At 62.5% G+C, this 19,780-nt stretch overlaps 1 protein-coding gene across 6 annotated transcripts in view; it reads right to left on the bottom strand.

Moving 5' to 3' along the window:
- Nucleotides 1-19,780, bottom strand: part of DOT1L (DOT1 like histone lysine methyltransferase) — a 48,180-nt gene continuing 28,400 nt past the window's right edge. For 2 of the 6 annotated variants that reach the window (XM_032466028.1, XM_032466030.1), the window contains 19 exons: nucleotides 19,089-19,157; nucleotides 18,600-18,706; nucleotides 18,288-18,329; nucleotides 17,339-17,428; nucleotides 17,019-17,253; nucleotides 16,621-16,734; nucleotides 15,736-15,827; nucleotides 15,196-15,297; nucleotides 14,783-14,920; nucleotides 14,301-14,426; nucleotides 12,981-13,465; nucleotides 12,714-12,849; nucleotides 12,276-12,422; nucleotides 10,954-11,083; nucleotides 9,805-10,379; nucleotides 9,497-9,702; nucleotides 4,842-4,906; nucleotides 3,682-4,593; nucleotides 1-2,951 (listed from right to left, as the gene is read on the bottom strand). In XM_032466028.1, coding sequence (XP_032321919.1) covers nucleotides 2,371-2,951; nucleotides 3,682-4,593; nucleotides 4,842-4,906; nucleotides 9,497-9,702; nucleotides 9,805-10,379; nucleotides 10,954-11,083; nucleotides 12,276-12,422; nucleotides 12,714-12,849; nucleotides 12,981-13,465; nucleotides 14,301-14,426; nucleotides 14,783-14,920; nucleotides 15,196-15,297; nucleotides 15,736-15,827; nucleotides 16,621-16,734; nucleotides 17,019-17,253; nucleotides 17,339-17,428; nucleotides 18,288-18,329; nucleotides 18,600-18,706; nucleotides 19,089-19,157 — 4,352 coding nt within the window. In that variant the 3' untranslated portion in view covers nucleotides 1-2,370. Of the gene's footprint in view, nucleotides 3,562-3,681; nucleotides 4,594-4,841; nucleotides 4,907-9,496; nucleotides 9,703-9,804; nucleotides 10,380-10,953; nucleotides 11,084-12,275; nucleotides 12,423-12,713; nucleotides 12,850-12,980; nucleotides 13,466-14,300; nucleotides 14,427-14,782; nucleotides 14,921-15,195; nucleotides 15,298-15,735; nucleotides 15,828-16,620; nucleotides 16,735-17,018; nucleotides 17,254-17,338; nucleotides 17,429-18,287; nucleotides 18,330-18,599; nucleotides 18,707-19,088; nucleotides 19,158-19,780 lie in introns of all 6 variants that reach the window. The other 4 variants (XM_032466029.1, XR_004314370.1, XM_032466032.1 and 1 more) reach the window with 4 other exon arrangements.

The following is a 19,780-nucleotide window of genomic DNA, read 5'->3' as shown; positions in this document are numbered from 1 at the left end:
TTTTTCTCTTTAGTTTACTGTGCATTCATCATATAATCTAAAAATAAATGAAGTCAAGTCTATGAAATTTATAAATTTTCATCACATCTCTATAAAATACTGTCACCCGTCAGCGTGACGCTCCTGTAGACACACCCGGCACCCACAACTAGCCCCCTGCGTCCCTGGGCGGGCTGCAGCACGAGCCCAGGACGAACAAAGACGTACAAAAGTAAATGCACTTGTCACACGAGCCAGCCCGGCCCTGGAATCGGGTACCAGACCCTCCTCACAAGCACCACTCAGAACGGGGCCCCTCCTGGAGGCTCCACCACCGCAGCCCAACGGCCCGCGCTGCCTGGCCGTTCCTATGCCAAAGGCGCGATCCCGGACCCGAGGGCTGACTGTCTGCTGGGCGCCGTTCACAGTGATGGGCGGGCGGCCTTTCTGAGGAGCCACCTCGACCTGGAGACGGGTGCCTTTGGTATAGGAAGAGCGGCAGGAATAAATAGAGCAGACGCTCCCAGGGCTGGTTTTGGCGTCGGTCAACCTCGAGAGTCAGCACCAAGAACGTGGAGGCGCGAGCCTGGGACGAGATAGCACCGGGCCGGCTGTCGGCGTCTCCGCTGGCGGGCCAGTCCTTCGGGAGCGTGTTTACATAGATCCTCTCGTATATAGTATTTACATCTCTCAATAGGTTGCCTTTACGACTTCGGTGGAATAAAATAAGTCAAAATTGTTTATACTTTTTAAAAAACGATAAATACTTTATCTAAAACTATCAACAGTACAGGCTGGAGCCAGGCCCCAGCAAGACGTCTCCGCAGGTCTGCGCAGCGCTGATTCACAGTAGAACCTGTCTCTGGCCTCCGTCCGTTCGCCGGCCCGGCCCGGCCTTGCATAGTCTCGCGGCTGAGGTAGGAATCCTAGTTACCTGCAGAGACGCGTGGGAGGAAGCAGTACAGCGTTAGCGCCTCACTCGGACAAGCCCGGTGCTGCCCCAGGTTGGGGAACCAGAGCCGCCTACAGACGGACAGATGGATGAACCGGGTGGCTGTAGGACCCTGCACCATGCCCCTGGCCCAGTCAGAGGCAGGAGATCCCTGTCCCCAGGCCCTCCCGAGCGCATGTGGGGTGCTGGCTGGGTCCTGGCCTCCCCTCCTCCCCAGGAGCCTTGGAACCAAGACCCTCCCTGGTCACCAAGCTGGGCACTGCTCCTGGATGGCCTGCAGGCAGCCTCACCGACACGCCTGCACGCCCGTGTCTGCTGTGGCCTGACCCTGACCTCCACGTGCACATCCACCCATGCCAAGCTGGTACCGGCCACGTGATGCTTGCCCTGAGGGCGTGAGGCCACCGTGCACTAGGCGCCCTACCTTCTGGGCTTGTCCAACAGGACTGAGGCATAGCCCATCCCAAGCCTCAGGGAAGGCTGTCCGCTGACCTGTACCCTGGTCAGGAGGCCATCAGACTCCCCTGGAGCCTCACGTGTGTTTCCACTTAAAACACACGACAGACGGCTGCGGACGGCAGGCAGACCCTGAGCCTGGCCCTGGCACCCAGTCAGCCCTCGGGACTGTGGGCTCTCCCAGGAAGGCCCCTGTCCCAGCAGTGGCCAGGCCAGCTGCACCGGGGCTCAGCCCCCTAACCCTGCCTCAAAGCCAGCAGAGGAGCCGACCGGGACCCTCCCTGAAGGCCTTGCAGGCCCCTGCCCCATCCAGCTCCCCAGAGTGGGCCCATCCGACGCTGTTCTCCGCTGACCCCGCACAGAAGTCCTAATGCACAGGCACGCTCAGAAGTGGGAGGAGCTGTGCCACGGCCATGCCTGCAAAGCATTGCCCACCAGCCGGGTGTTCCTCCCACAGCTGGTGCCAGGCTCACTCTGCTACCCCTCGGCTCCTGCAGGCAGGGACCTCTAGCAGAGTTTTGCAGATGACCACTGCTTTTTGAAGGCCTGTTGTGTACCAGGGGCCTTAAATGCATTGAATTTTCCTAAAACCCTACAAGGCGCGTTCAAGGAGACGGGCTGAAAGGCCCAAGAGTGTACAGAAGGCCAAGCTGGGATGGAAGCTAAGCTGCCCCACGAACCCACACTGGAGCTGCCTGGGTCCCCAGCTGCTGCAGACACCAAGCCTGAGGGTGGCGGCCAGCTCAAGCTGGGCTCGTCCACCTCCTCCTGGGCCCCTCCCTGGCTCCTGGTGGCATGCTCAGGCCGCCATGGCTCCCTTGCCTCCCTGTGCTCTTGGCGTCTGCACCTCCCGCCGCAGGAGAGCAGCCCCGCGGGCCCGCCTGCTCTCTGCAGAAGGAAGGACGGTTCAGTTTCTCATACAGCCGCCTGGTCGGGCTCTAGCCTTACCTTACAGAATACGAACTGCTAGCTAATCAAGGTCTTTATCGCGGCTTAACCCCCGCAAGGCGCGCGGCATACGGAGGCGGCATGCCAAGGGAAACCCACACGGCGGGTGGCCCCGTGGAGCTGGCCTGCGGGATCACGGGCGCGGCCTGGGCCAGGGCCAGCCCGGGCAGGGGCTGGCGGTGCACCGTGAAGGGGGGGCGGGACGCCTTGTGCGGGAGGGAGGCGAGCTTGATGGATAGAGAGGTGTTAGCAGGTGGCAGAGAGGCAGCAGAGGAAGCAGGTAAGAAAGCTTGGTTAGCCGGGAGGGGCGCGAGGTTCTGCAGAAGCACAGGCTCAGAGTTAGCCGGGAGCAGCGCGGGGGGAGGAGGCAAGGCGGCGTTAGGAGGGGGGGGTGCGTGGAGGGTGGGCTGCCCCGGAGGGGGCCGGCCCAGGTGCGGAGGGGGCAGGGGCGGCCTCGGCTCCGCAGAGGACGGGGCCTGAAAGGAAGAGGCTGGGGTGCTGGACACCGCCTGCAGCGGGGTTAAGCTCAGCGTGGCGCTGCGACACGCAGCCCCACTGCCGAAACTGGCTCCAAACGGATGAGCGGAGGCGGGAGGCACCGCGTGGTTAAAGACACCTGCAAACAGGAGAGAAAAACTCAGCTTCAACAGGTGGGCATCTCCAGTCAAGCAAGAGAAGCGCGCACAAAAAGGAGCGGATGGCAGCTGTGGCTCCGCGTGCGTCACAGGTGCAGGGCGAAGCAGCAGGCAGCAGGGGCAGGCGCTGGACTTACCTGCCACGCGGCTCCGGGCCACACCCCCACCCCAGGCTCCCAGATGCGAGTCAGGGTCTCCCCGCCTGTGCCCAGCAAGGAGCCGGGGGCGAAGGGCCCGGCCCTGTGGCTCCTCTCCACCCCTGAACGAGCCATGGTGTGTGCGGCGGGCACTACGGCCCCCCGTCCTCCCCAGCGCCAGCCCAAGGCTGCCTGGAGCCTAGGCTGCGTCAAGCCTGACAGGTGACCTCCACGGGGAGGAAGGAGAGCCCGGGTCACGGTGCCGGCTCCCCTAGAAGCAAGAGGGATGCCGTCAAGCCAGAGAGCCTGGCACAGGCCGACTCACGCCTGAGTGCTCTGCCCACACGACAGTCACATCTGCGTTTGGTGAAAAGGAACGAGGTGGCGGGTGCAAAGTGGACCCAAAGGGATACGCGGGCGTGGCCTCTCCCCCATTAGGGGCCTGGAAGGGAACCTGCGAACAGCAGTGGTTAAACCCAGCAGTCCCGGAGGGCGTTGGCGAGAGTGTGCGCCCCAGGTCTTGACCCCCCAGCAGGTCCCTTGGGACCCAGCTGGCTGGGAGGGCACTGCCTACCTCCAACTGCGCCGCCGGCCACCCCGGAGGAGAAGCTGCCCATGGCGTGCGAGTTGGTCAGTCTGGTGGCGGCGGACGAGACGTGCACCAGGCCAGCGGCGGGCACGGAGCTGAACAGAGACTGCAGCACGGACGAGCCCAGGTTGGCCTGCAGGGACATGGGGCCCAGCGCGAACTGCGGGCCGGGGGCGAAGGCGCCCAGGAAGGGGCGGTGAGCCTGGGTGGCCGGGGCTGCACTGCCCGCCGAGGATGCTGCCGGGGCGAGGCCCGGGCTGCTGAGGAGGCCCCCGGGGGGCGCGGCGGCCGCGGCCATGAACAGGTTGTGGCCATTCTTGACGTCAGGCTCGCGGTCACGAGCCTTGCCCGCCTTGCTGTGGGCCAATGAGGCCTTGTCCGGGGGCCCGCATGAGGGCAGGCCCCCCTCACCCTTCGGGCCCAGTCCGTCCAGCTGCCTCTTGTTCACGAAGGGGCCAGTTTCCGAGGCACCGCCCTCCTTGCCCCGCGGGCCAGAAAAGCTCAGGGGGGCGCCCAGACCAGCCGCCTCAGGGGCCTTGTGGGAGAGAGAAGCACCATCACTGAAGCTGTGTAAACTGAGGTCGGCCGCCAGGCCCCCGCCCAGCGCGAAGCCACTGGCAGGATGGCTGCTGGGGCTCAGCCCGCCTGCCCCCGGCAGGGCAGCTGGGAAGCTCTTCCTGGGGTGGGTGGCCAGCTTGGAGTCGGCCGAGCCAGGCTCCTCCAGGCTGGGCCGGAAAGCGAACAGGGAGTTGTGGCTCAGAGCGGAGCTGGCCTGCAGCGGGCTGTCGGCCGCCTTGGCCAGGCCGAGGTCGGAGATGGGCGAGAAGGTGGACTTCCACTTGCTGCTATTGACTGGCTCGCTGGCTGGTGGCGCCTTCCTTCCCGCCAGGCCGCCACCTGATGGGAAAGGAGGTGGCTGTGAGGCCGGGAGGAAGCTGAGGGGTCCAGAGAGAAGCTTCCCCTGTGAGAGAAAGCCCCTTGGGAGGACAGGGTGGACCCTGGACCAGTGAGGGAGGGCGGGCTTATGAGTGGACCATAAACCAGACCCACCCGATTTACCACCACCCTGGGGCAGAACTGGAGGCCCCACCCCGGTCAGGTCCCGGTGAGCCTGGACTGAGGCGCCTGGGAGCATGGATACTCACCGTTTTCCAAGGTTTTGGGAGGAGATTTGCTTTCTAAGGAGATTGTTGCAATTTTTCTCTCAATTCTATCAAGAGAAAAAAGAAATGATGAGTGTCTAACAGGAGGCGGCCCGGGGGCGGGGGACCCGACTGAGAGCTGGGCGGAGCAACAGGGAAGCCCTTCCAAACAGGCACAGATGAACACGAGTCCCGCACTGAACGGTCTGCGTGGTAAATGTTCTCTCAGGCTCTACAAACCCGGGTCGTCCGCAGGTGGTGGATACATGGCAGCTAGCACACAGTGCTCCCCAGGGAGCTGGTGTCAGCTGTTGCACCAAATTACAGAACAGCATGTGTTTCATGTGTCAGGACTTTCGTGGAACATCCCAAAGAATTACGACCTCCAGAGACACAATTCCCGAAAGAATCCAGAACTTTCACCACAGCGGGACGGTAGGAGGGCGGGCTCATGATATAATGGGGCCCCATATCCCCCGGGTGGGCGACCCCCAAGCTGAAGGATGATTAAGTCGCAGAGGCCCTCCCACAGGAGGGACAGTTCTGAGCCCCACGTCAGGCTCCCCAGCCTGGGGTTCGGGCACTGGGAGGAGGAGGAGCCCCCAGGACATGCGGTTATGTGGGCCAGCGGGGCTTGGCTCCGGGAGCCCCACGGGACTGGGGGCAACAGAGACTTCACTCTCTTGGGAAGCGCACACAGAATCTCGTGAGCGCCAGGTCCAAGGGCAGAGGCAGTGATTTCACAGGAACCTGGGCCAGGCCTGCCTGCTGGTTTTGGAAATTCTCCTGGGGACACAGGGGACGGCTGCAGCTCACCCAGGGGATGTAAAAGGTGGTGGCGGACATTCCAAGAGTGTTCATCTACATGAGCTTTCCCGGGGGCTGACATCTTGATTGGATCATTGGCGCCAAGACCCAGCCCCACCCAACAGCCTGTGCGGAAGCCACAGGCCAAACACCACACAGGGTGGGAGCACAGCCCCACCTGTCGGCAGACCTCCCGAGCCACAAAGGCCTCTAGACAGGACCCTGCCCACCAGAGGTCCGGGACCAAGCCCCACCCAGCAGAGGGCAGGCGGCGGCTCCTCCTGCAGGGAACCTGCACAAGCCCCATCCACCAGGGGCGGGCACCAGAAACAAGAAAACAACAATCCCAGAGCCTGTGGAAGGAGTCCACACACACAGGCCAGACTCCACCCTGGGACCGGCTGGACCCTGGCTCTTGGGTGACAAGAGAGGACTGCACTGCTGGGACGCACAGGACGTCTCCCACAGAGGGCCACCTCTCCAAGGTCGAGAAATGCAACTCACCTGCCAAGAACTACAAATAGAAAACAGACAATATGAGGTGGAAGAGGAGTATCTCCCAGGCCAAAGCACAAGATGAAAACCCAGAAGCAGAAATGTGATGAGGAGATAGGCAATCTATCAGAGAGAGTTTAGAGTAATGATGGCAAAGATGTTCAGAGAACTCAAGAGGAGTACAGATGCACAGAGCGAAGTTTTCAGCAAAGAGTTGGAAAATGTAAAAAATACACAGAGATGAAGAATAAAATCACTGAAATAAATAACACACTAGAAGGAACCAAAAACAGACTAAATGAGGCAGAAGAACAGATCAGTGAGTTACAAGACAGATTAGTGGAAATCACTACTGCAGAACAGAAGAAAGAATGAAAAGAAATGAGGACAGCTTAAGAGAACTCTGGGACAGCATGAAGCGCACCCATATTCACATTATAGGGGTCCCAGAAAGAGGAAAGAGAGAGAAAGGACCTGAGAAAACTTTCGAAGAGGTAGTAACCAAAAGCTTCCCCGACTTGGGAAAGGAAACAGTCACCCACGTCCAGGAAGCACAGAGAGCTCCACACAGGACCAACCCAGAGAGGAACCCGCCCAGGAACACGGTCATCAAGCTGACAAAAACTGAGGAGGAGAAAATATTAAAATCAGCAAGAGGAAAGCAACAAATAACACACAAGGGAGCTCCCGTAAGGTTATCAGCTGATGTTTCAGGAGAACTCTCCAGGCCAGAAGGAAGTGGCACGATACATTTAAGTGATGAAAGGGGAAACTTACAGCAAGGCTCTTGTTCAGACTTGATGGAGAAATCAAAAGCTTCACAAACCAAAGCTAAAAGAATTCAGCACCACCAAACCAGCCTTACAACAAATGTTAAAGGAACTTCTCTAGTCATTAAACCATAAGAGAACAAAAAGAAGAAAGAGAAAAAAAAAAAAACCTATAAAAGATTGCTTTGGCAGTTTGGGGTCTTTCATGGTTCCATACAAATTTTGGAATTGTTTGTTCTAGTTCTGTGAGGAACGTCGTGAGTACTTTGACGGGGCTGCGCTGGCTCTGTGGATTGCTTTGGGTGGTGGGGCCATTTTGATGATGTTGATTCTTCCACTCCAAGAGCACAAGATATCTTTCCATTTCCTTGTATCATCTTCAGTTTCCTTCATCAGTGTCTGACAGTTTTCAGAGTACAGGTAACCTCCTTGCTTAAGTTTATTTCTGGGTATTTTGTTGTTTTTGATGCAATGGAAATGTTTATGCCAGTTACAAAATTCTGGCTTGTGAAGTAAAAAAAAAAGTGAATGAAGAGCCACAAATGGCAAAATATCCTTCTTTTTCATGGGTGAGTTGTGTTCCACTGCGTATACGTGCTACCTGTTCTTCATCCATGTATCTATTGATGTGCACTTAGGATGCTTCCGTATCTTGCCAATTATAAATAATATTGCTGTTAATAGCGGGGTGTATGTACCTTTTTGAATTACTGCTTTTGTTTTTCTTGGATAAATGCCCAGGAGTGGAATTGCTGGGCCATATGGTGGTTCTATTTTTAGGTTTTTGAGAAACCTCCATGTTGTCTTCCACGGTGGCTGCACCAATTTACATTCCCACCGTGTACAGGGGTTCCCTTTTCCCCACACCCTCACCAACATTTGTTATTTGTGTTCTTTGTGATGATGGCCGTTCTGACAGGTGTGAGATGGTGTCTCACTGTGATTTTGATCTGCATTTCCCTGACATTAGTGATGCTGAGCAACTTTCCACGTTCCTGTTGGCTATCTGCATTTCTTCTTTTGGAAAAATGTCAGTTAAGTTCTTCTGCCCGTATTTTAAACGGGCTGTTTGTTTGCTTTTTAATTGAAGTACAGTTGATTTAAAATGTTGGATCAGTTTCTGGTGTGCAGCACGGATGGTCTCGGAGGGCACTGTGCTGAGTGAAGTAAGTCAGACCAAGAAGGACAAATACTGTAAGAGACCACTTACATGTGGAATCTAAGAAAATACAACAAACCAGTGAATATAACAGGAAAGAAACACACTCACAGATGCAGAGAAGGGACGAGCGGTTACCAGTGGGGGGAGGGGCGGGGAGGGGCAAGACGGAGGGGGAGGAGGAAGAGGTGGGGACTATCAGGTGTGACAAGCTGCGAGGAAGCGCTGTGCGGCGTGGGGGGCGGCGCCAGTGCTTTGTAAGGGCTGTAAATGTGCAACCTGTAAAAACTGTGAAGCACCACATCGCACACCTGTAACATATAATACTGTACGTCAGCTATTCTTCAACTTAAAAAATACGATGCTACAAAATACATACATAAATGAAGTTTAAAGAAATGTAAAAAAGAAACCCAGGAATAAACAAACGCTGGGAGGATGTGGAGAAGCTGCCCCTGGGGCTCCGCTGGCAGCGACGGCAGAGGGGGCAGCTGCAGTGGGAAGCAGCCTGTGGCTCCTCGTGAAGGTCAACACAGATTCCCCGCGTAACGCAGCAGCCCCGCTCCTAGGTACCGGGTGAATTCAAAACATATTTTCAAACAAACACGCATATGCAGATGTTCACAGCATCGTGATTCACAGTAGCTGACAGCTGCAGGCAGCCTAAGAGCCCATGGACAGATGACGGGTGCACACACGTGGCCCGTCCACAGGGTGGATGGAAGGCTGTCCTGACACCTGCTGCATGTGGACGGGGCCGGAGGACACGCTGCTCAGGAGAGACCCAGGCCCAGAAGGACGAGCGCGGCCTGAGCCCATGCCGCCCCCGGAGGGGCCAGGGCCACAGAGACGGGGGTCGGAGGTGGGGCAGGGCTGGGGGGGGGCTGCCAGGGGCATGGGGCTTCTTTCCGAGGTGGTGACACTGTTCTAAGGCCCAGTGGTGATACCTGCACAACCCCTCGAATACATCAAAACCCACTGGGTCAGGTGCTTTAAATGGGTGGTGCGCTCTGTGAGCCACATCTAACAAGGCTGCAAACCCCAACAATGAAGGAGGGCAAGGCCCCTCACCGAGAGACAGGCAGGGCGCGGGGCAGGGTGAGGGCCTGCGCCCGCCCCAGCTCTCCTGCGTGGTCAGCTGCCCTCCCCCTCTGCTGCCGCCCTGGGAGCTGTAGGCTCAAGGGTCAGGCCTGCCCTGGACAAAGGCGGACACCACATCCCAGGAGGCAAGACGCTCTCAGACGCTCTGGGCCCTTCATGCTGTTTCTTACAAAGTAAAGGTGGATAATCCAGGAGGTGACCCGAGGAAGGTACGGTGGCCGGTGGGCCATGGTAAAGCCCCAAAGTACACGCCCACCACCCAGCAGCAGGTGGAAGCTGCCCGTCCCGTGGCCTGACCAGCAGGGCCCTCCCTTGGCCCCACTTGCCTGGCGCTGCCGGGCTCGTCCTCGGAGCCCTGCTCCTCGTCCGAGGTCAGTGGGGAGTAGTGGGCACCATTGGTCTGACTCAGGGGCTTCTCCTTCTTGAGCACCGGCGGCTGGTCATTGTCCTGGTAAGGGACTGGGGAGCTCTTCAGGGAGCTCTCGGGGGACGAGATGGCCGTAATCTCCAAAGGCTGGTTAATGTTGTTGACCTGAGAGGTCATCACACGCACAGCCTGTCAGCAGGCCCGGAGCGCTGGCCAGTGCTCTCCGGGGCTCCCCTGCCCCCACCACCCACACAGCTCATGGCTCACCATGGAGTTGAGATTCAGGGGGGACCCCGAAGACTGGGTGAAGAGGCCAGCAACGGACGGCAGGGCCCGGCGCTTGGGGGACACGCCTGCGCTCAGGCTGGGGGTCCCTGCCGAGGCCCGCTTCCTCCTGCCCCGCTTGCGGCTGTCCTGCCCGTGGCTCTGGCCGCTGTCCCCGCGGGTGCCTGAGGGCAGAGGGCTGTGCTTGCTGGAAGGCGACTGCTTGGAGCTGCTGGCACCAGCCGAGATGGTGAAGACGATCCTCCTCTTGGCTTCGCTCTCGGGGTCCGAGAAGCCAGCCTCGGAGGGGAGGTCCCCTTTGCTGTCGGGGAGCGGGCCCTGGGTGGGGCCAAGCCGGGGGCTGGCGCAGAGCTGGGGGGCAGGCGAGCCGGAGCCGCAGCTGCGGGGCTGCGCCAGCAAGGGGGGGTGCTGCGGGGTGGAGCTGCGGGACCCCATTGCCGCAAATAGGCTTCCGGAGCTAGAAGACTCGTCCAAGGCTGGGGGCTCAACTCCAGGGGCGAGGGGCGGGCTGCCTGCCAGGGCCCCACTGATGGCCACCGAGCCGGTGTACGCAAAGCCTGCCGGGAAGGATGCGGCTTTCTCAGGGGAGCCTGTCCAGGGGACCTGGGGCCGCTCAGGTCTGGGCGAGGACAGGGGGGTGGGGGAACCAGGGATGGTCAGAGGCCGCACAGCCTCCCTACAACGATGCCCGCCGTGGGGCGACCCCCACGCCAGCGCAGCGGAGTGCGAGGAGCGCAGCCTCACGGCAAGTGAGCAGCCTTCCTGCGCGCACCCCCACCCCCACCCGACGGGCGCCGGCGCTTTGGCTGCGGAGCTGGGCTGGGCGCACCCCTGGCCCTGCCTGCAAGTCTCAGCCAGTGCTGAGGACCAGGACCCGGCTGGACCCAGTCTGACGAGGACACTGCCACCCAGAGGGCCGGCGGAGGCCCAGGCTGGACGTGGCCAGATGAGCAGGGCGGGGCGGGGCGGAGCAGCCTAGCGTCCCTGACCCCCAGGGCTCACCATGGGGCTCAGACCGCATGGCCGGAGGAGAGGGGCCAGCTGAACCCAGCCTGGCGTCCCTAGGGGCCTGACCCTGGGACAGCTGGGCTGGCCTTGCGCGGGCCACCACAGGAGAAGGAGGGCACTCACCTGCAGGGGCCAGGGCGAGGCTTTTGCTCCCAGCAGTGCTGCCCCCGGTGCTGTGGGCGTTAGCACTCATCTGCTTTTCCAGCGTGGACGAGGCCTCCCGGGCCTGCGGCACAGGGCTGGGGGTGCTTCTCTGTGGGGAGAAATCGCACAGTCGGCTGGGCCAGGACTGCCGGTGGAGGGCCGGGGCCCGGGGCAGGGAGCACAGGGTGTGGGCACGGTGGGCAGCCACCAGGACATCCTGACACGGTGAGGGACAGGTGTGTGACCTCGGTTCTAAAGGGTTGCTCTGGCTAACGGGCCAACATCGGGCCAACATCGGGCCGGGGTGCACGTGCAGAGAGAGCAGTGAAGGCTGCAGTCACACCTGACCGGCCACTCCCTGCCCACCTGAAGCCACACGAAAACAAGTGTCCATGCAAAACTTGCCCACTCTTGTCCACAGCAGTGTGCTCACGACCTTCACCGAAAAGTTTTGTTTTTTGTTTTTGGGAATACGTATTTAGATTCATTTCTTTATTTTTTAAACAGAAGCACTGAGGGTTGAGCCCAGGACTGCGTGCACGCCAGGCACGTGCTTTTGCCCCAGCGCTGGACCTTCTCCCCTAGCACTCACTGAAAGGTGGTGGGCACACAGACCGCGTCCCGCCACACACAGGGCATCGCTCAGCCGTGAGCAGGAGAGCAGCCCTGACACCCGCTCCCACGGGGCCGGACCCCGAGAGCGTGACGCTCAGGGAGAGCAGCAGGCACAGAAGGACACACAGTGTGTGACTCCTTGGATGTGAGGCGTCCAGAACAGGCCAATCCAGAGACAGAGAGGGGGTTCCTGGCTGTCAGGGGCTGGGGGATGGGGTGAGGGTGACTGCTGACGGGGCTGGGGCTTCCTTTAGGGGTGGGGGAATGTTCTGGACTTGGAGGTGGCTGCCTGATTGGTGAATGCACCAGAACCCACTGCCCAGCATACTTTAGGTGGCTGAGCTCTACGTGGGCGATGGCTCTGTAAACACAGAAAACAGCCTGCTCTGTACAAAAGCTTCATTTCCAAGTCTACCCTGTGCAGCAAAATGCCAAGTGTGGACGAGGAGAGAGAAGCTTCTACAGAATCTGGAAGTTTCATTCCCGCTCCACCCACACATGCCACCTTTTACTAAAAAAAATCTGAGATAAAAAAGGCACGTCACTGTAACCGACTCCGGAAGCCGCACGTCCTTGCGTCGCCGGGCACTGCGGGACGCTCGAGACCTGACAGCGTGCTGTCCGACAAAAGGGACGAAGAGCCCCCCTCCCCGGGGACGCCAGGCCTGCCCGCGGCCGGCACTCACCGTCTTCTCGGCGCGGCTGGGCAGCACCACGCTGGCCAGGGGGATGCTGACGGGCAGTTTGCTAGGTTGCACTGTGCTGAGCGGGATGCTGACGGGCAGGCTGGTGATGGCCTCCCCGCTGCTGCCGTGGGCACGTTCCTTCAGTACCTGCCGACACACCAGATGTCCTGCTCCCACTGCCCAGGAGACCCTGCGCCCCGAGGACCGCCCGAGGGACACGGCAGCCCTCCAACCATGGGCCAGGGCCCCTGGCGTCCCAGAAGCATCCCCCCGGCTGCGGGCCCCCAGCATCCATCCAGCCATCAGGTCCTCACGCTCTCACTCTCCTGCTGAGGCTCCCATTGCCCTCTCCTTTCTGGCCCCAGAGACCGACCTCTGGGTGGGCGAGGTCGCCTCACACCCACCCTCCCTGCCCACCCCCACAGCCCCTGGCCTCACCTTCTCACTGCCCTTCTCCCCTGCCATCTGTAAGGCCGCAGGGGAGGGGGGCCGAGGGTCCTGGGGGCTCAGCTTGATGCCGTTGGCGAGGCCAGGGCTCTGGTACGGGAGGCCGTTCTCCTTGGCATGCTCAGCTCTGAAACGAGACATGGCCCCGTCAACTTCCTGGGGAAGCCCCTACAGCCGTGGTTTGGTGCTCAGAGCCCCCAAACCTCTTCCAAACTGACAAGCTCCCACTTGGAAGACACCACGGGGCCCCGCACTCACCGCGGGTGCGGCTCGCCAGTGGCCACCTTGCCGCTGGCCGCATGGTCCTGGCTCAGGTGGCGTCTCAGCACCAGCTTGGCGGGGGAGAGCCGGGCGTAGTCGGGCAGCACCAGGCCGGGCAGCTTCTCTAGCCTCGGCCGGCCGCCGTGGCCAGGGGCGCAGGGCACCACCTCCCGGTCCAGGGGGCACGCCAGGCACTGGTGGGCGTCCTGCTTGGCCGAGGGCCGGCTAAGCGCACTGCACGGCTCGTAGCCGGCTGCGTGGCCATTCACGGAGAGCTCTGGGCTCACGCGGCTCAAGTGTGGCAGGGAGAGCTTGGCGCAGTCCAGCTCCAGGTGCAGCCGGCCGGGCTCGGCCTCCAGCTCCCGGCCCAGGGCGCCCTTCCCGCGCAGCTGCCCGGACAGGGCGTCGTCAGGCGGCACGCAGGACTTGAGTTGCAGGAGCTCCTGCTGCCGCTGGCTCTTCTCCAGCTCCACGATGCTGATCTGGGGGCAAGAGAGGGCGTCAGGCCCGCAGGGGGCCCAGCCCTGCCCAGCAACCCGCCAGCAGATCATTCCAGGAGAGCGAGAGGGATGCGGGCCGGCTCTCGGTGAGGGAGCCGATGGCCAGCCATGAACTTCAGACCTTGGGAACCCCACTGGCTGGGGTGGGGTGGGAAGTGTCTTCTCTGTCTGGCTTTTCCCTACAATGACCCCCCTTTCAATGACACAGGAAGGTCGGAACCCTTCTGCACGTGGGACCTGCTCTGGGGACGAGGGCAGCAAGCCTCCTTTCTACCCACCCAGTGGGTGGGCTCAGCGGGCCAAAGGCCCTGGCCAGGCCCCTCAGAAAGCAGCTGGGCCCCGTATCCCAGACCTACGCCACTCCCACGTCTACTTTGGGGAGCGTTCTCAAGGAAATATCCTTGAAAGGAGCCTTCAGTGTAGACAAAGTCTCCGCAGGGCCTCCTGTAGTGATAAGAACCCTGAAGGTCCAGAGACCAGGAGAGCTGAAACCAAGAGCGGGGACACAGGATGCCAGGAGGCAGGCCGGCAGACAGCTGCCCTCCTTGCAGTCTTGCCGGGCGCTGAGGCAGCAGCAGGAGACAGACCTCCAGGCCCTGCTGCGTCCTCCCTCCTGCAGCTTCTCCTCGCCGCCCCGGCCTCGGCGAACGCACAGCCCCAGCAGCACAAGGCACGAGCCCCTCCCGCGGGGCAGATGCAGCCTCCCAGTGGCAGCTCTGGGCTCAGGCACAGGGAAGCCAGGTAGCCAGAGGTTCAGAACCACACCCGAGGCACCCCAACACCCGAGCTGGGGCCCAGCCGCCCCCACCGGCCCCACCTGCAGCTCTAGGCAGCGCCTCTGCTTCTCTGAGATCTGGCTCCTCAGGGCCTGCTTCTCCTTCAGCAGCTTCTCCAGGGACAACGTGGCCCAGTCCAGCTTCAGCTCCTCGCACCGAGCCCTGAGCTGCGGGGACGGGGCGTCATGGTCGTGAGCCCCGGTGAGGCTGCCCAGCCCGAGGCTTCGTGGCCGGGGGAGGGCGGGACGAGCCCCTGGGGTGCCTGCCCGGCAGAGGGGTCTGCTTTCTGCCCATTGCTGGACTCTGAGAGTAGAGACGTGCCAGGCATCCTGGAGGTGTCCCTGAGGGCATCTGAAGGCCAAGCTGAGGTGGTGGCCCAAGGAGGAGCGTGGGGTCCCCAGGAGGGAAGGCCCCGCCGGCAGCAAGGTGAGGGACACCTGAAGGATGGGATGGGGCCCGGGGCAGTGAGCTCACTAAGGAGCCTGGCGCTGTGGGCAGAGGGCCACCCCGCCCCGCCGCGCACCAGCTGCAGGCTCTGGCTCCTCAGCTCCCGGTTGCCCTTCTCCAGCTGCTCCGTCTGCTCCCTCAACTGCTGGTTGTGAGCCGAGATCTCCTTCTGCGCTTGGATCAGGTCGTTGTAGGTCAGCGCCTTCACTCCCAGCTGAGGACACACGACGGCAAAGGCGGGCTTTCAGGGAGTGGGGGGACGCGGGCAAGGGTGGGGGTGAGACCCCTGGGGCTGAGCGGGGACCGGCCCTGACTGTACCCCAGCTTCCAGCCTCTCCATCAGGATGGAGATCAAAAGTACCAGAATGGCCATCGGTCCTCCTGACCCCAGCAGTCCGCACTGGGCCCCGGTTCCCGGTCCCACTCCCCAAGTCCCATGAGTGGGCCATCCACTTGGCCTCACGCGGCCCAGGGCAGCGGGATCCCTACCTCGTCCAGTTTCTGCTGGAAGAGCCTCTTGATCTCCTCCTTCTGAGCCTGGCAGTGGCCGAACAGCTGCTGCGCAGCACCCAGCAGCCGGGCATTCTTCTCCTGAGGATCGGGGGCCGTGAGCGGAGGCCTGTCCCCTGGCCCCCAGAGGCCAGAAGGAGGGTGCTCGTGGCCCGCTTCACTGATGAGGACTGACACAGAGATGGGGCCACCCGCCCTGGCATCAGGACTCCCTGGCATGGGGGCACTACACAGCGGCTGCAGGGCGACTTGTTTACGAGGGGCCACAGAGCCTCGTGCTTCAGGACGCCCGCACTGGGCCCGACCATGCCCCACGACCCTGCTCTGAGCGCCACCCAGAGACAGCTCCCCATGTGGGACACCTGGTTCTGGGGCCCCAGAAGTCACAGCGAGGCCCGGCCGGCTCAGCCCTCAGGGCCACTGGGCCCTGTGGGGGGTGGGTGGGGTGAGGGGCCTCTCCGACCCCCCGCAGCCCTGGTGGTGGGAATGCGGACACAGCCCTGGGCCCAGCACGCGCACCTTCTCCTGGTCCAGCAGCTGCTGCAGGTTGGCCTTGTACTGAGGGGTCTTCGTGTAGGCCAGGAACTGCAAGTACTGAATCTTGAAGGATTCTACAAGCACAGCCAAGCGACAGGCCTCAGCGCAGAGGACCCCTGCCGAAGGCTCCCGGCGAGGCGGCGGCAGGGCATAGGGAAGAATGCCACACCGTGGCAGCCTCGCTCCAGGGCCTTTGTCCCCACGCAGACTTGGTGTCCCACCCATGCCTGCGCCTGCCCCTCCCACGTGTCCCTCGCACCCCTGCCGTCAACAGCCCAGGCTTCCTTCCTCCCCGAGGACACGTGGCTTCCAGTCACCAAATCTGCCAACGTCCTCAGTAAACAAGCCCCACTGGTGCTGAGCTAGGGAGACTGACAGCGCCTGGAGTTTCAAAGGGGCTCCCTCATCTCTGAAGACCCAGGGAGCCGAGCACGGCCTCGGGCTCACCTTGCTGAGCAGGGCAGGGCCTCATTCGCCCCTGCGTGGCACCGGGCTCGGCCCTGATGGGGCGCCCCCAGCACAGCACACACAGAGGCCCGGCCACCCTCTGGGGACACTCCGGGCACAGTGGGGTGTGGAGTGGCTCCCCAGCCCCACCCTCTCAACACTGAGAGCCTCGGTCGTGATGGCCACCAATGCTCCCGGACACCCCTGGGGTGGGGCCTCGGGCTCAGAGGACAGCACAAGCCCCGCTGACCCGGAAGCGCAGGCCCACCGGGCAGGACGAGCCTGAGCACCAGGGCCCCTGGTGTGGACAGCCGCATAGCCGGGGCTCCATGGGGTGGCAGACGAGCGAGCAGCTCCCCACCCTGCACCTCCTGCCGAGCCTCGAGGGGGACCGAGCACGGACCCCGCACGGCCGCTCACCTAGCAGCTTCTGCAGTGCGGGTGGGGTGGGTGCCAGCAGCAGCTGCTCGGGGGGGTGCCGCTGCACGCTGGGAGGTAGCTGGTAGAACGGGCTGTGAGGTGGCCTGTGTGCATCTGTGGGGGGACAGTGGCGTCATGCTCTGCAGACGGCTGTCCCAGAGGCGGGGGGTCCCGGATCGGGACCCCTCCAGCCTTCTAACCGTAAGACTCAATACGGCTCCCGGAGCCCGTGAGCACCAGAGCTGAGCTGCGTCCTTTGAGAAGCCAAGACGTGAGCCCTGGTGCCCCCGGTAGTGGCCTCTGAGCGTGCGGGTCACAGCCCCGCCGGGACCGCTCTTGGCTGTGCCAGGGCGGGAAAGGGATGGGGGAGGTGCCCAGGGCCCCGCGCGGCCGCTCACCCTGCGGCGAGGGCGACGCCGCCCGCGACACAGCCTGGGCGTGCAGCAGGTCCAGGGCGCCCTGGGCCTTCTTGGGCTTGCGCTCGGGGTTGGCGGCGCTCATCTTCTTGGGGCGCCCGCGCTTGCGGCCTGCCATCTTCCGGCCCTTCTTGTTCAACTTCTTCTTGCGGGCCTTAGAGGGAGACGGCTTCTTGACAGCAGCCGCCCCGGCCTTCTCCTCCTCAGCGCCCGAGTCCTAGCGGAAGCCAGGTGAGGATGGGCGCCGCCCCAGGCCCTCCCAGGTGGGCGCCCCCCGGGCTGGGGCGAGGGCGGGGGCTCACCACCGGGGTGTCCGCGGGCGCCTTGGTCGGCGTGGTCGTGCTGCTCTTGCTGTCTCGCTGCTGCCGGCGCCTCGCGGCCTCCTGCTCCTCCTGGAAGCAAGCACGGGGCATGTCCCCTGAGTTGTTGGACCCTCCTGCCCTGAGGGTCCGGCTCTGCTCGTGCCAACCCTCCACCCTGCCCGCTGCACAGGGAGGGACATCAAGGCCCAGGGAAGCCAGGCTTGGGTGAGCAGACAGTGTGGCTCTTGGGTGAGGAAATGAAATAAAGACGGAGACCCTAGGGGTAGGGACACAGCCTCCCCTCCTCTCAGCGGGTGGTCCCCATGGCTGTTCTCCGCTGAGGGGCCTCTGCCCATGAGCACGCTTGCTCTCCGATGAAGGTTACTGGGGTCCCACGGTTAAGGGGAAGGAGGACAGTGCAGCCAGCAAGGCCGTCCTGCATCCCAGGTGGGGGTGGCAGCCATCTCATCGAGGTCCAGGCACCCCTGCTTGGCAGGAGGACACAGGCACCCAGCGGTTGGCACTGGCCACTGCCGAGGAGGTCCTTTCAGGCTCACGTGCTTGTCTAAGCCTCCAAAAACAAAGACATTTGGACACACACCCTATGAGGCTCGGAGAGAAACTGACAAGCGACCATGAGGCTAAAGGAGGCGAGCTCTGGGGCCAGACACTAGGGGAAGCCAGGCACCGGGCAGCCAGACCACAAGGTCGGATTTGGGCCCTGAGGGGGCCGCTCCCTACACCCAAGGCCTGGACTTCGGCACTGGTCCCCCGGTCACATCACCAAGATGTCATCAAAGGCAGTAACTCGCTCAGCCTATTTCCCCCGAAACGGTTCCCCAGAAGTGCGGCCCAGCTGACACAGCTGGGAGGGCACGGCTCCCAGACCCGCAAGTCGGCCGGGCTGGCAGCTCACCGAGTGAGGTCAAGGACAAACATGCAAACTTACCCTGAGTTTTGGATTTTTCAGACTAGAAAAATAGTTTTCAAGCTGAAAATGGAGAAAGAAGAGAAGTCTCAGCTGCGCTCAGGGGCAGGCCCGCCCAGACGAGGGCGGCAGCCCAGACCTGCCGACAGCAGGAGCCGCCCCGTGCGTGAGCCGCTGGGCGCGGGCGCGGCTGGCCTCCCGGGACGGAGGGGCGCCCCTGCCCCCCGTGAAGCTGAGGGCGCAAAGGGAGGACACGGGGCCCCGCACCCGCGCTGTGGCCGGCCCCGCCAGGGAGGTGGGCAGAGGCCGGGGAGGCTGGACGCGGACACTCACTATGGTGCGGTCAATGGTGTGCAGGTAGTAGGAGACCGGCTTCCCCGTCCACGACACCGAGCCCTTCAGCGGCGAGAGCTCCACGACGCGCATGATGGTGCCGATGTCTGCGCACAGCAGGCGCAGGTCAGGGTCCCGGGCGGCCTGCCCCAACCCCCAACCCCTGACCCGGGGCACAGGGCCCAGGACCCCGGCAGCAAGCGCACAGGGTGGGATGGAGAGCACCCGGGGCACGCCCAGTGCCCAGAGCCCACAGGCACAGCCCCACTCCCAAGTCCCACCACCTCAGCTCAGGCCTGTGGCGCAGCTGGTGCTCCTGCCCCGGGGCCCGGGCCAGGTCTGCGGGCGCTGCAGTTCTCAGGACGGGCCCACTCCACACCCCCTGGGGCCTGGGAGGGGCCTGGGGTCCCAGGGCTGGGGGCCCCTTGTTAGCCCACGTCAGACGCTTAATACCGCGCCTGGAAATAACAAGCAGCACGAGGCACTTACCGCTCAAGTTTCTACTGTTGATTCTGAAGTTCAGAGGCGCAAAGGGCTTCGAGGACACGATTCTGCCACCTGAAACACAGAAGGCGCTCAGGGCCCGCCCTGGCCAGCAAGCCTGACGCGGCCCACTTCCGGAAGGTGTGAGCAGCAGGCTCAGGAGGAAGAGCCCTGAACACGGACTCGGCGGAGGGGCCGAGGCCATCCGGACCTGATGGGAGCACAATCAGGTGCTCCCTGATTGTGGGCCGCCACGTACGCGCCACCCGGCCCCACACTCCTGCAAGGCCAGCTCGAGGCCGCGCAGTCTGTCGGCCCCTCCGCACCTCCGTGTTGTGCAGATGCACCAGACTCAAAGGACGCTGGGGGAACTGGGCCCTGACCCACGTGGACAGACAGACAGACAAAACCTGGCCAGGTTGGGGAGCAGAACAGCCCTGACAACAGTCTTCCCAGGCACTCGCCCCAGGGCCCTGCACGAATGTGGCCACGCTCACACTGTGGTTCCGGGGCCGCGGCACAGACTACAGGAGACATGGTCACAGACACACCGCCACCCACCAGCCCACGCCTCCCAGAACGAGACACAGAGGGCCAAACGTGAGAGTGAAACGATGGAAAGGTCCCACGTCAAGTGCAGAAGTCAGGGTGAGTCCAGGTGCACACATGCACGCAGACACACACGTGCACACACACGC

The sequence above is a fragment of the Camelus ferus genome, chromosome 22, assembly GCF_009834535.1.
Source record: "Camelus ferus isolate YT-003-E chromosome 22, BCGSAC_Cfer_1.0, whole genome shotgun sequence".
Taxonomy (NCBI): domain Eukaryota; kingdom Metazoa; phylum Chordata; class Mammalia; order Artiodactyla; family Camelidae; genus Camelus; species Camelus ferus.
Note: the sequence above shows the minus strand (reverse complement) of the source record. Positions and strands in the feature narration are given on the sequence as shown.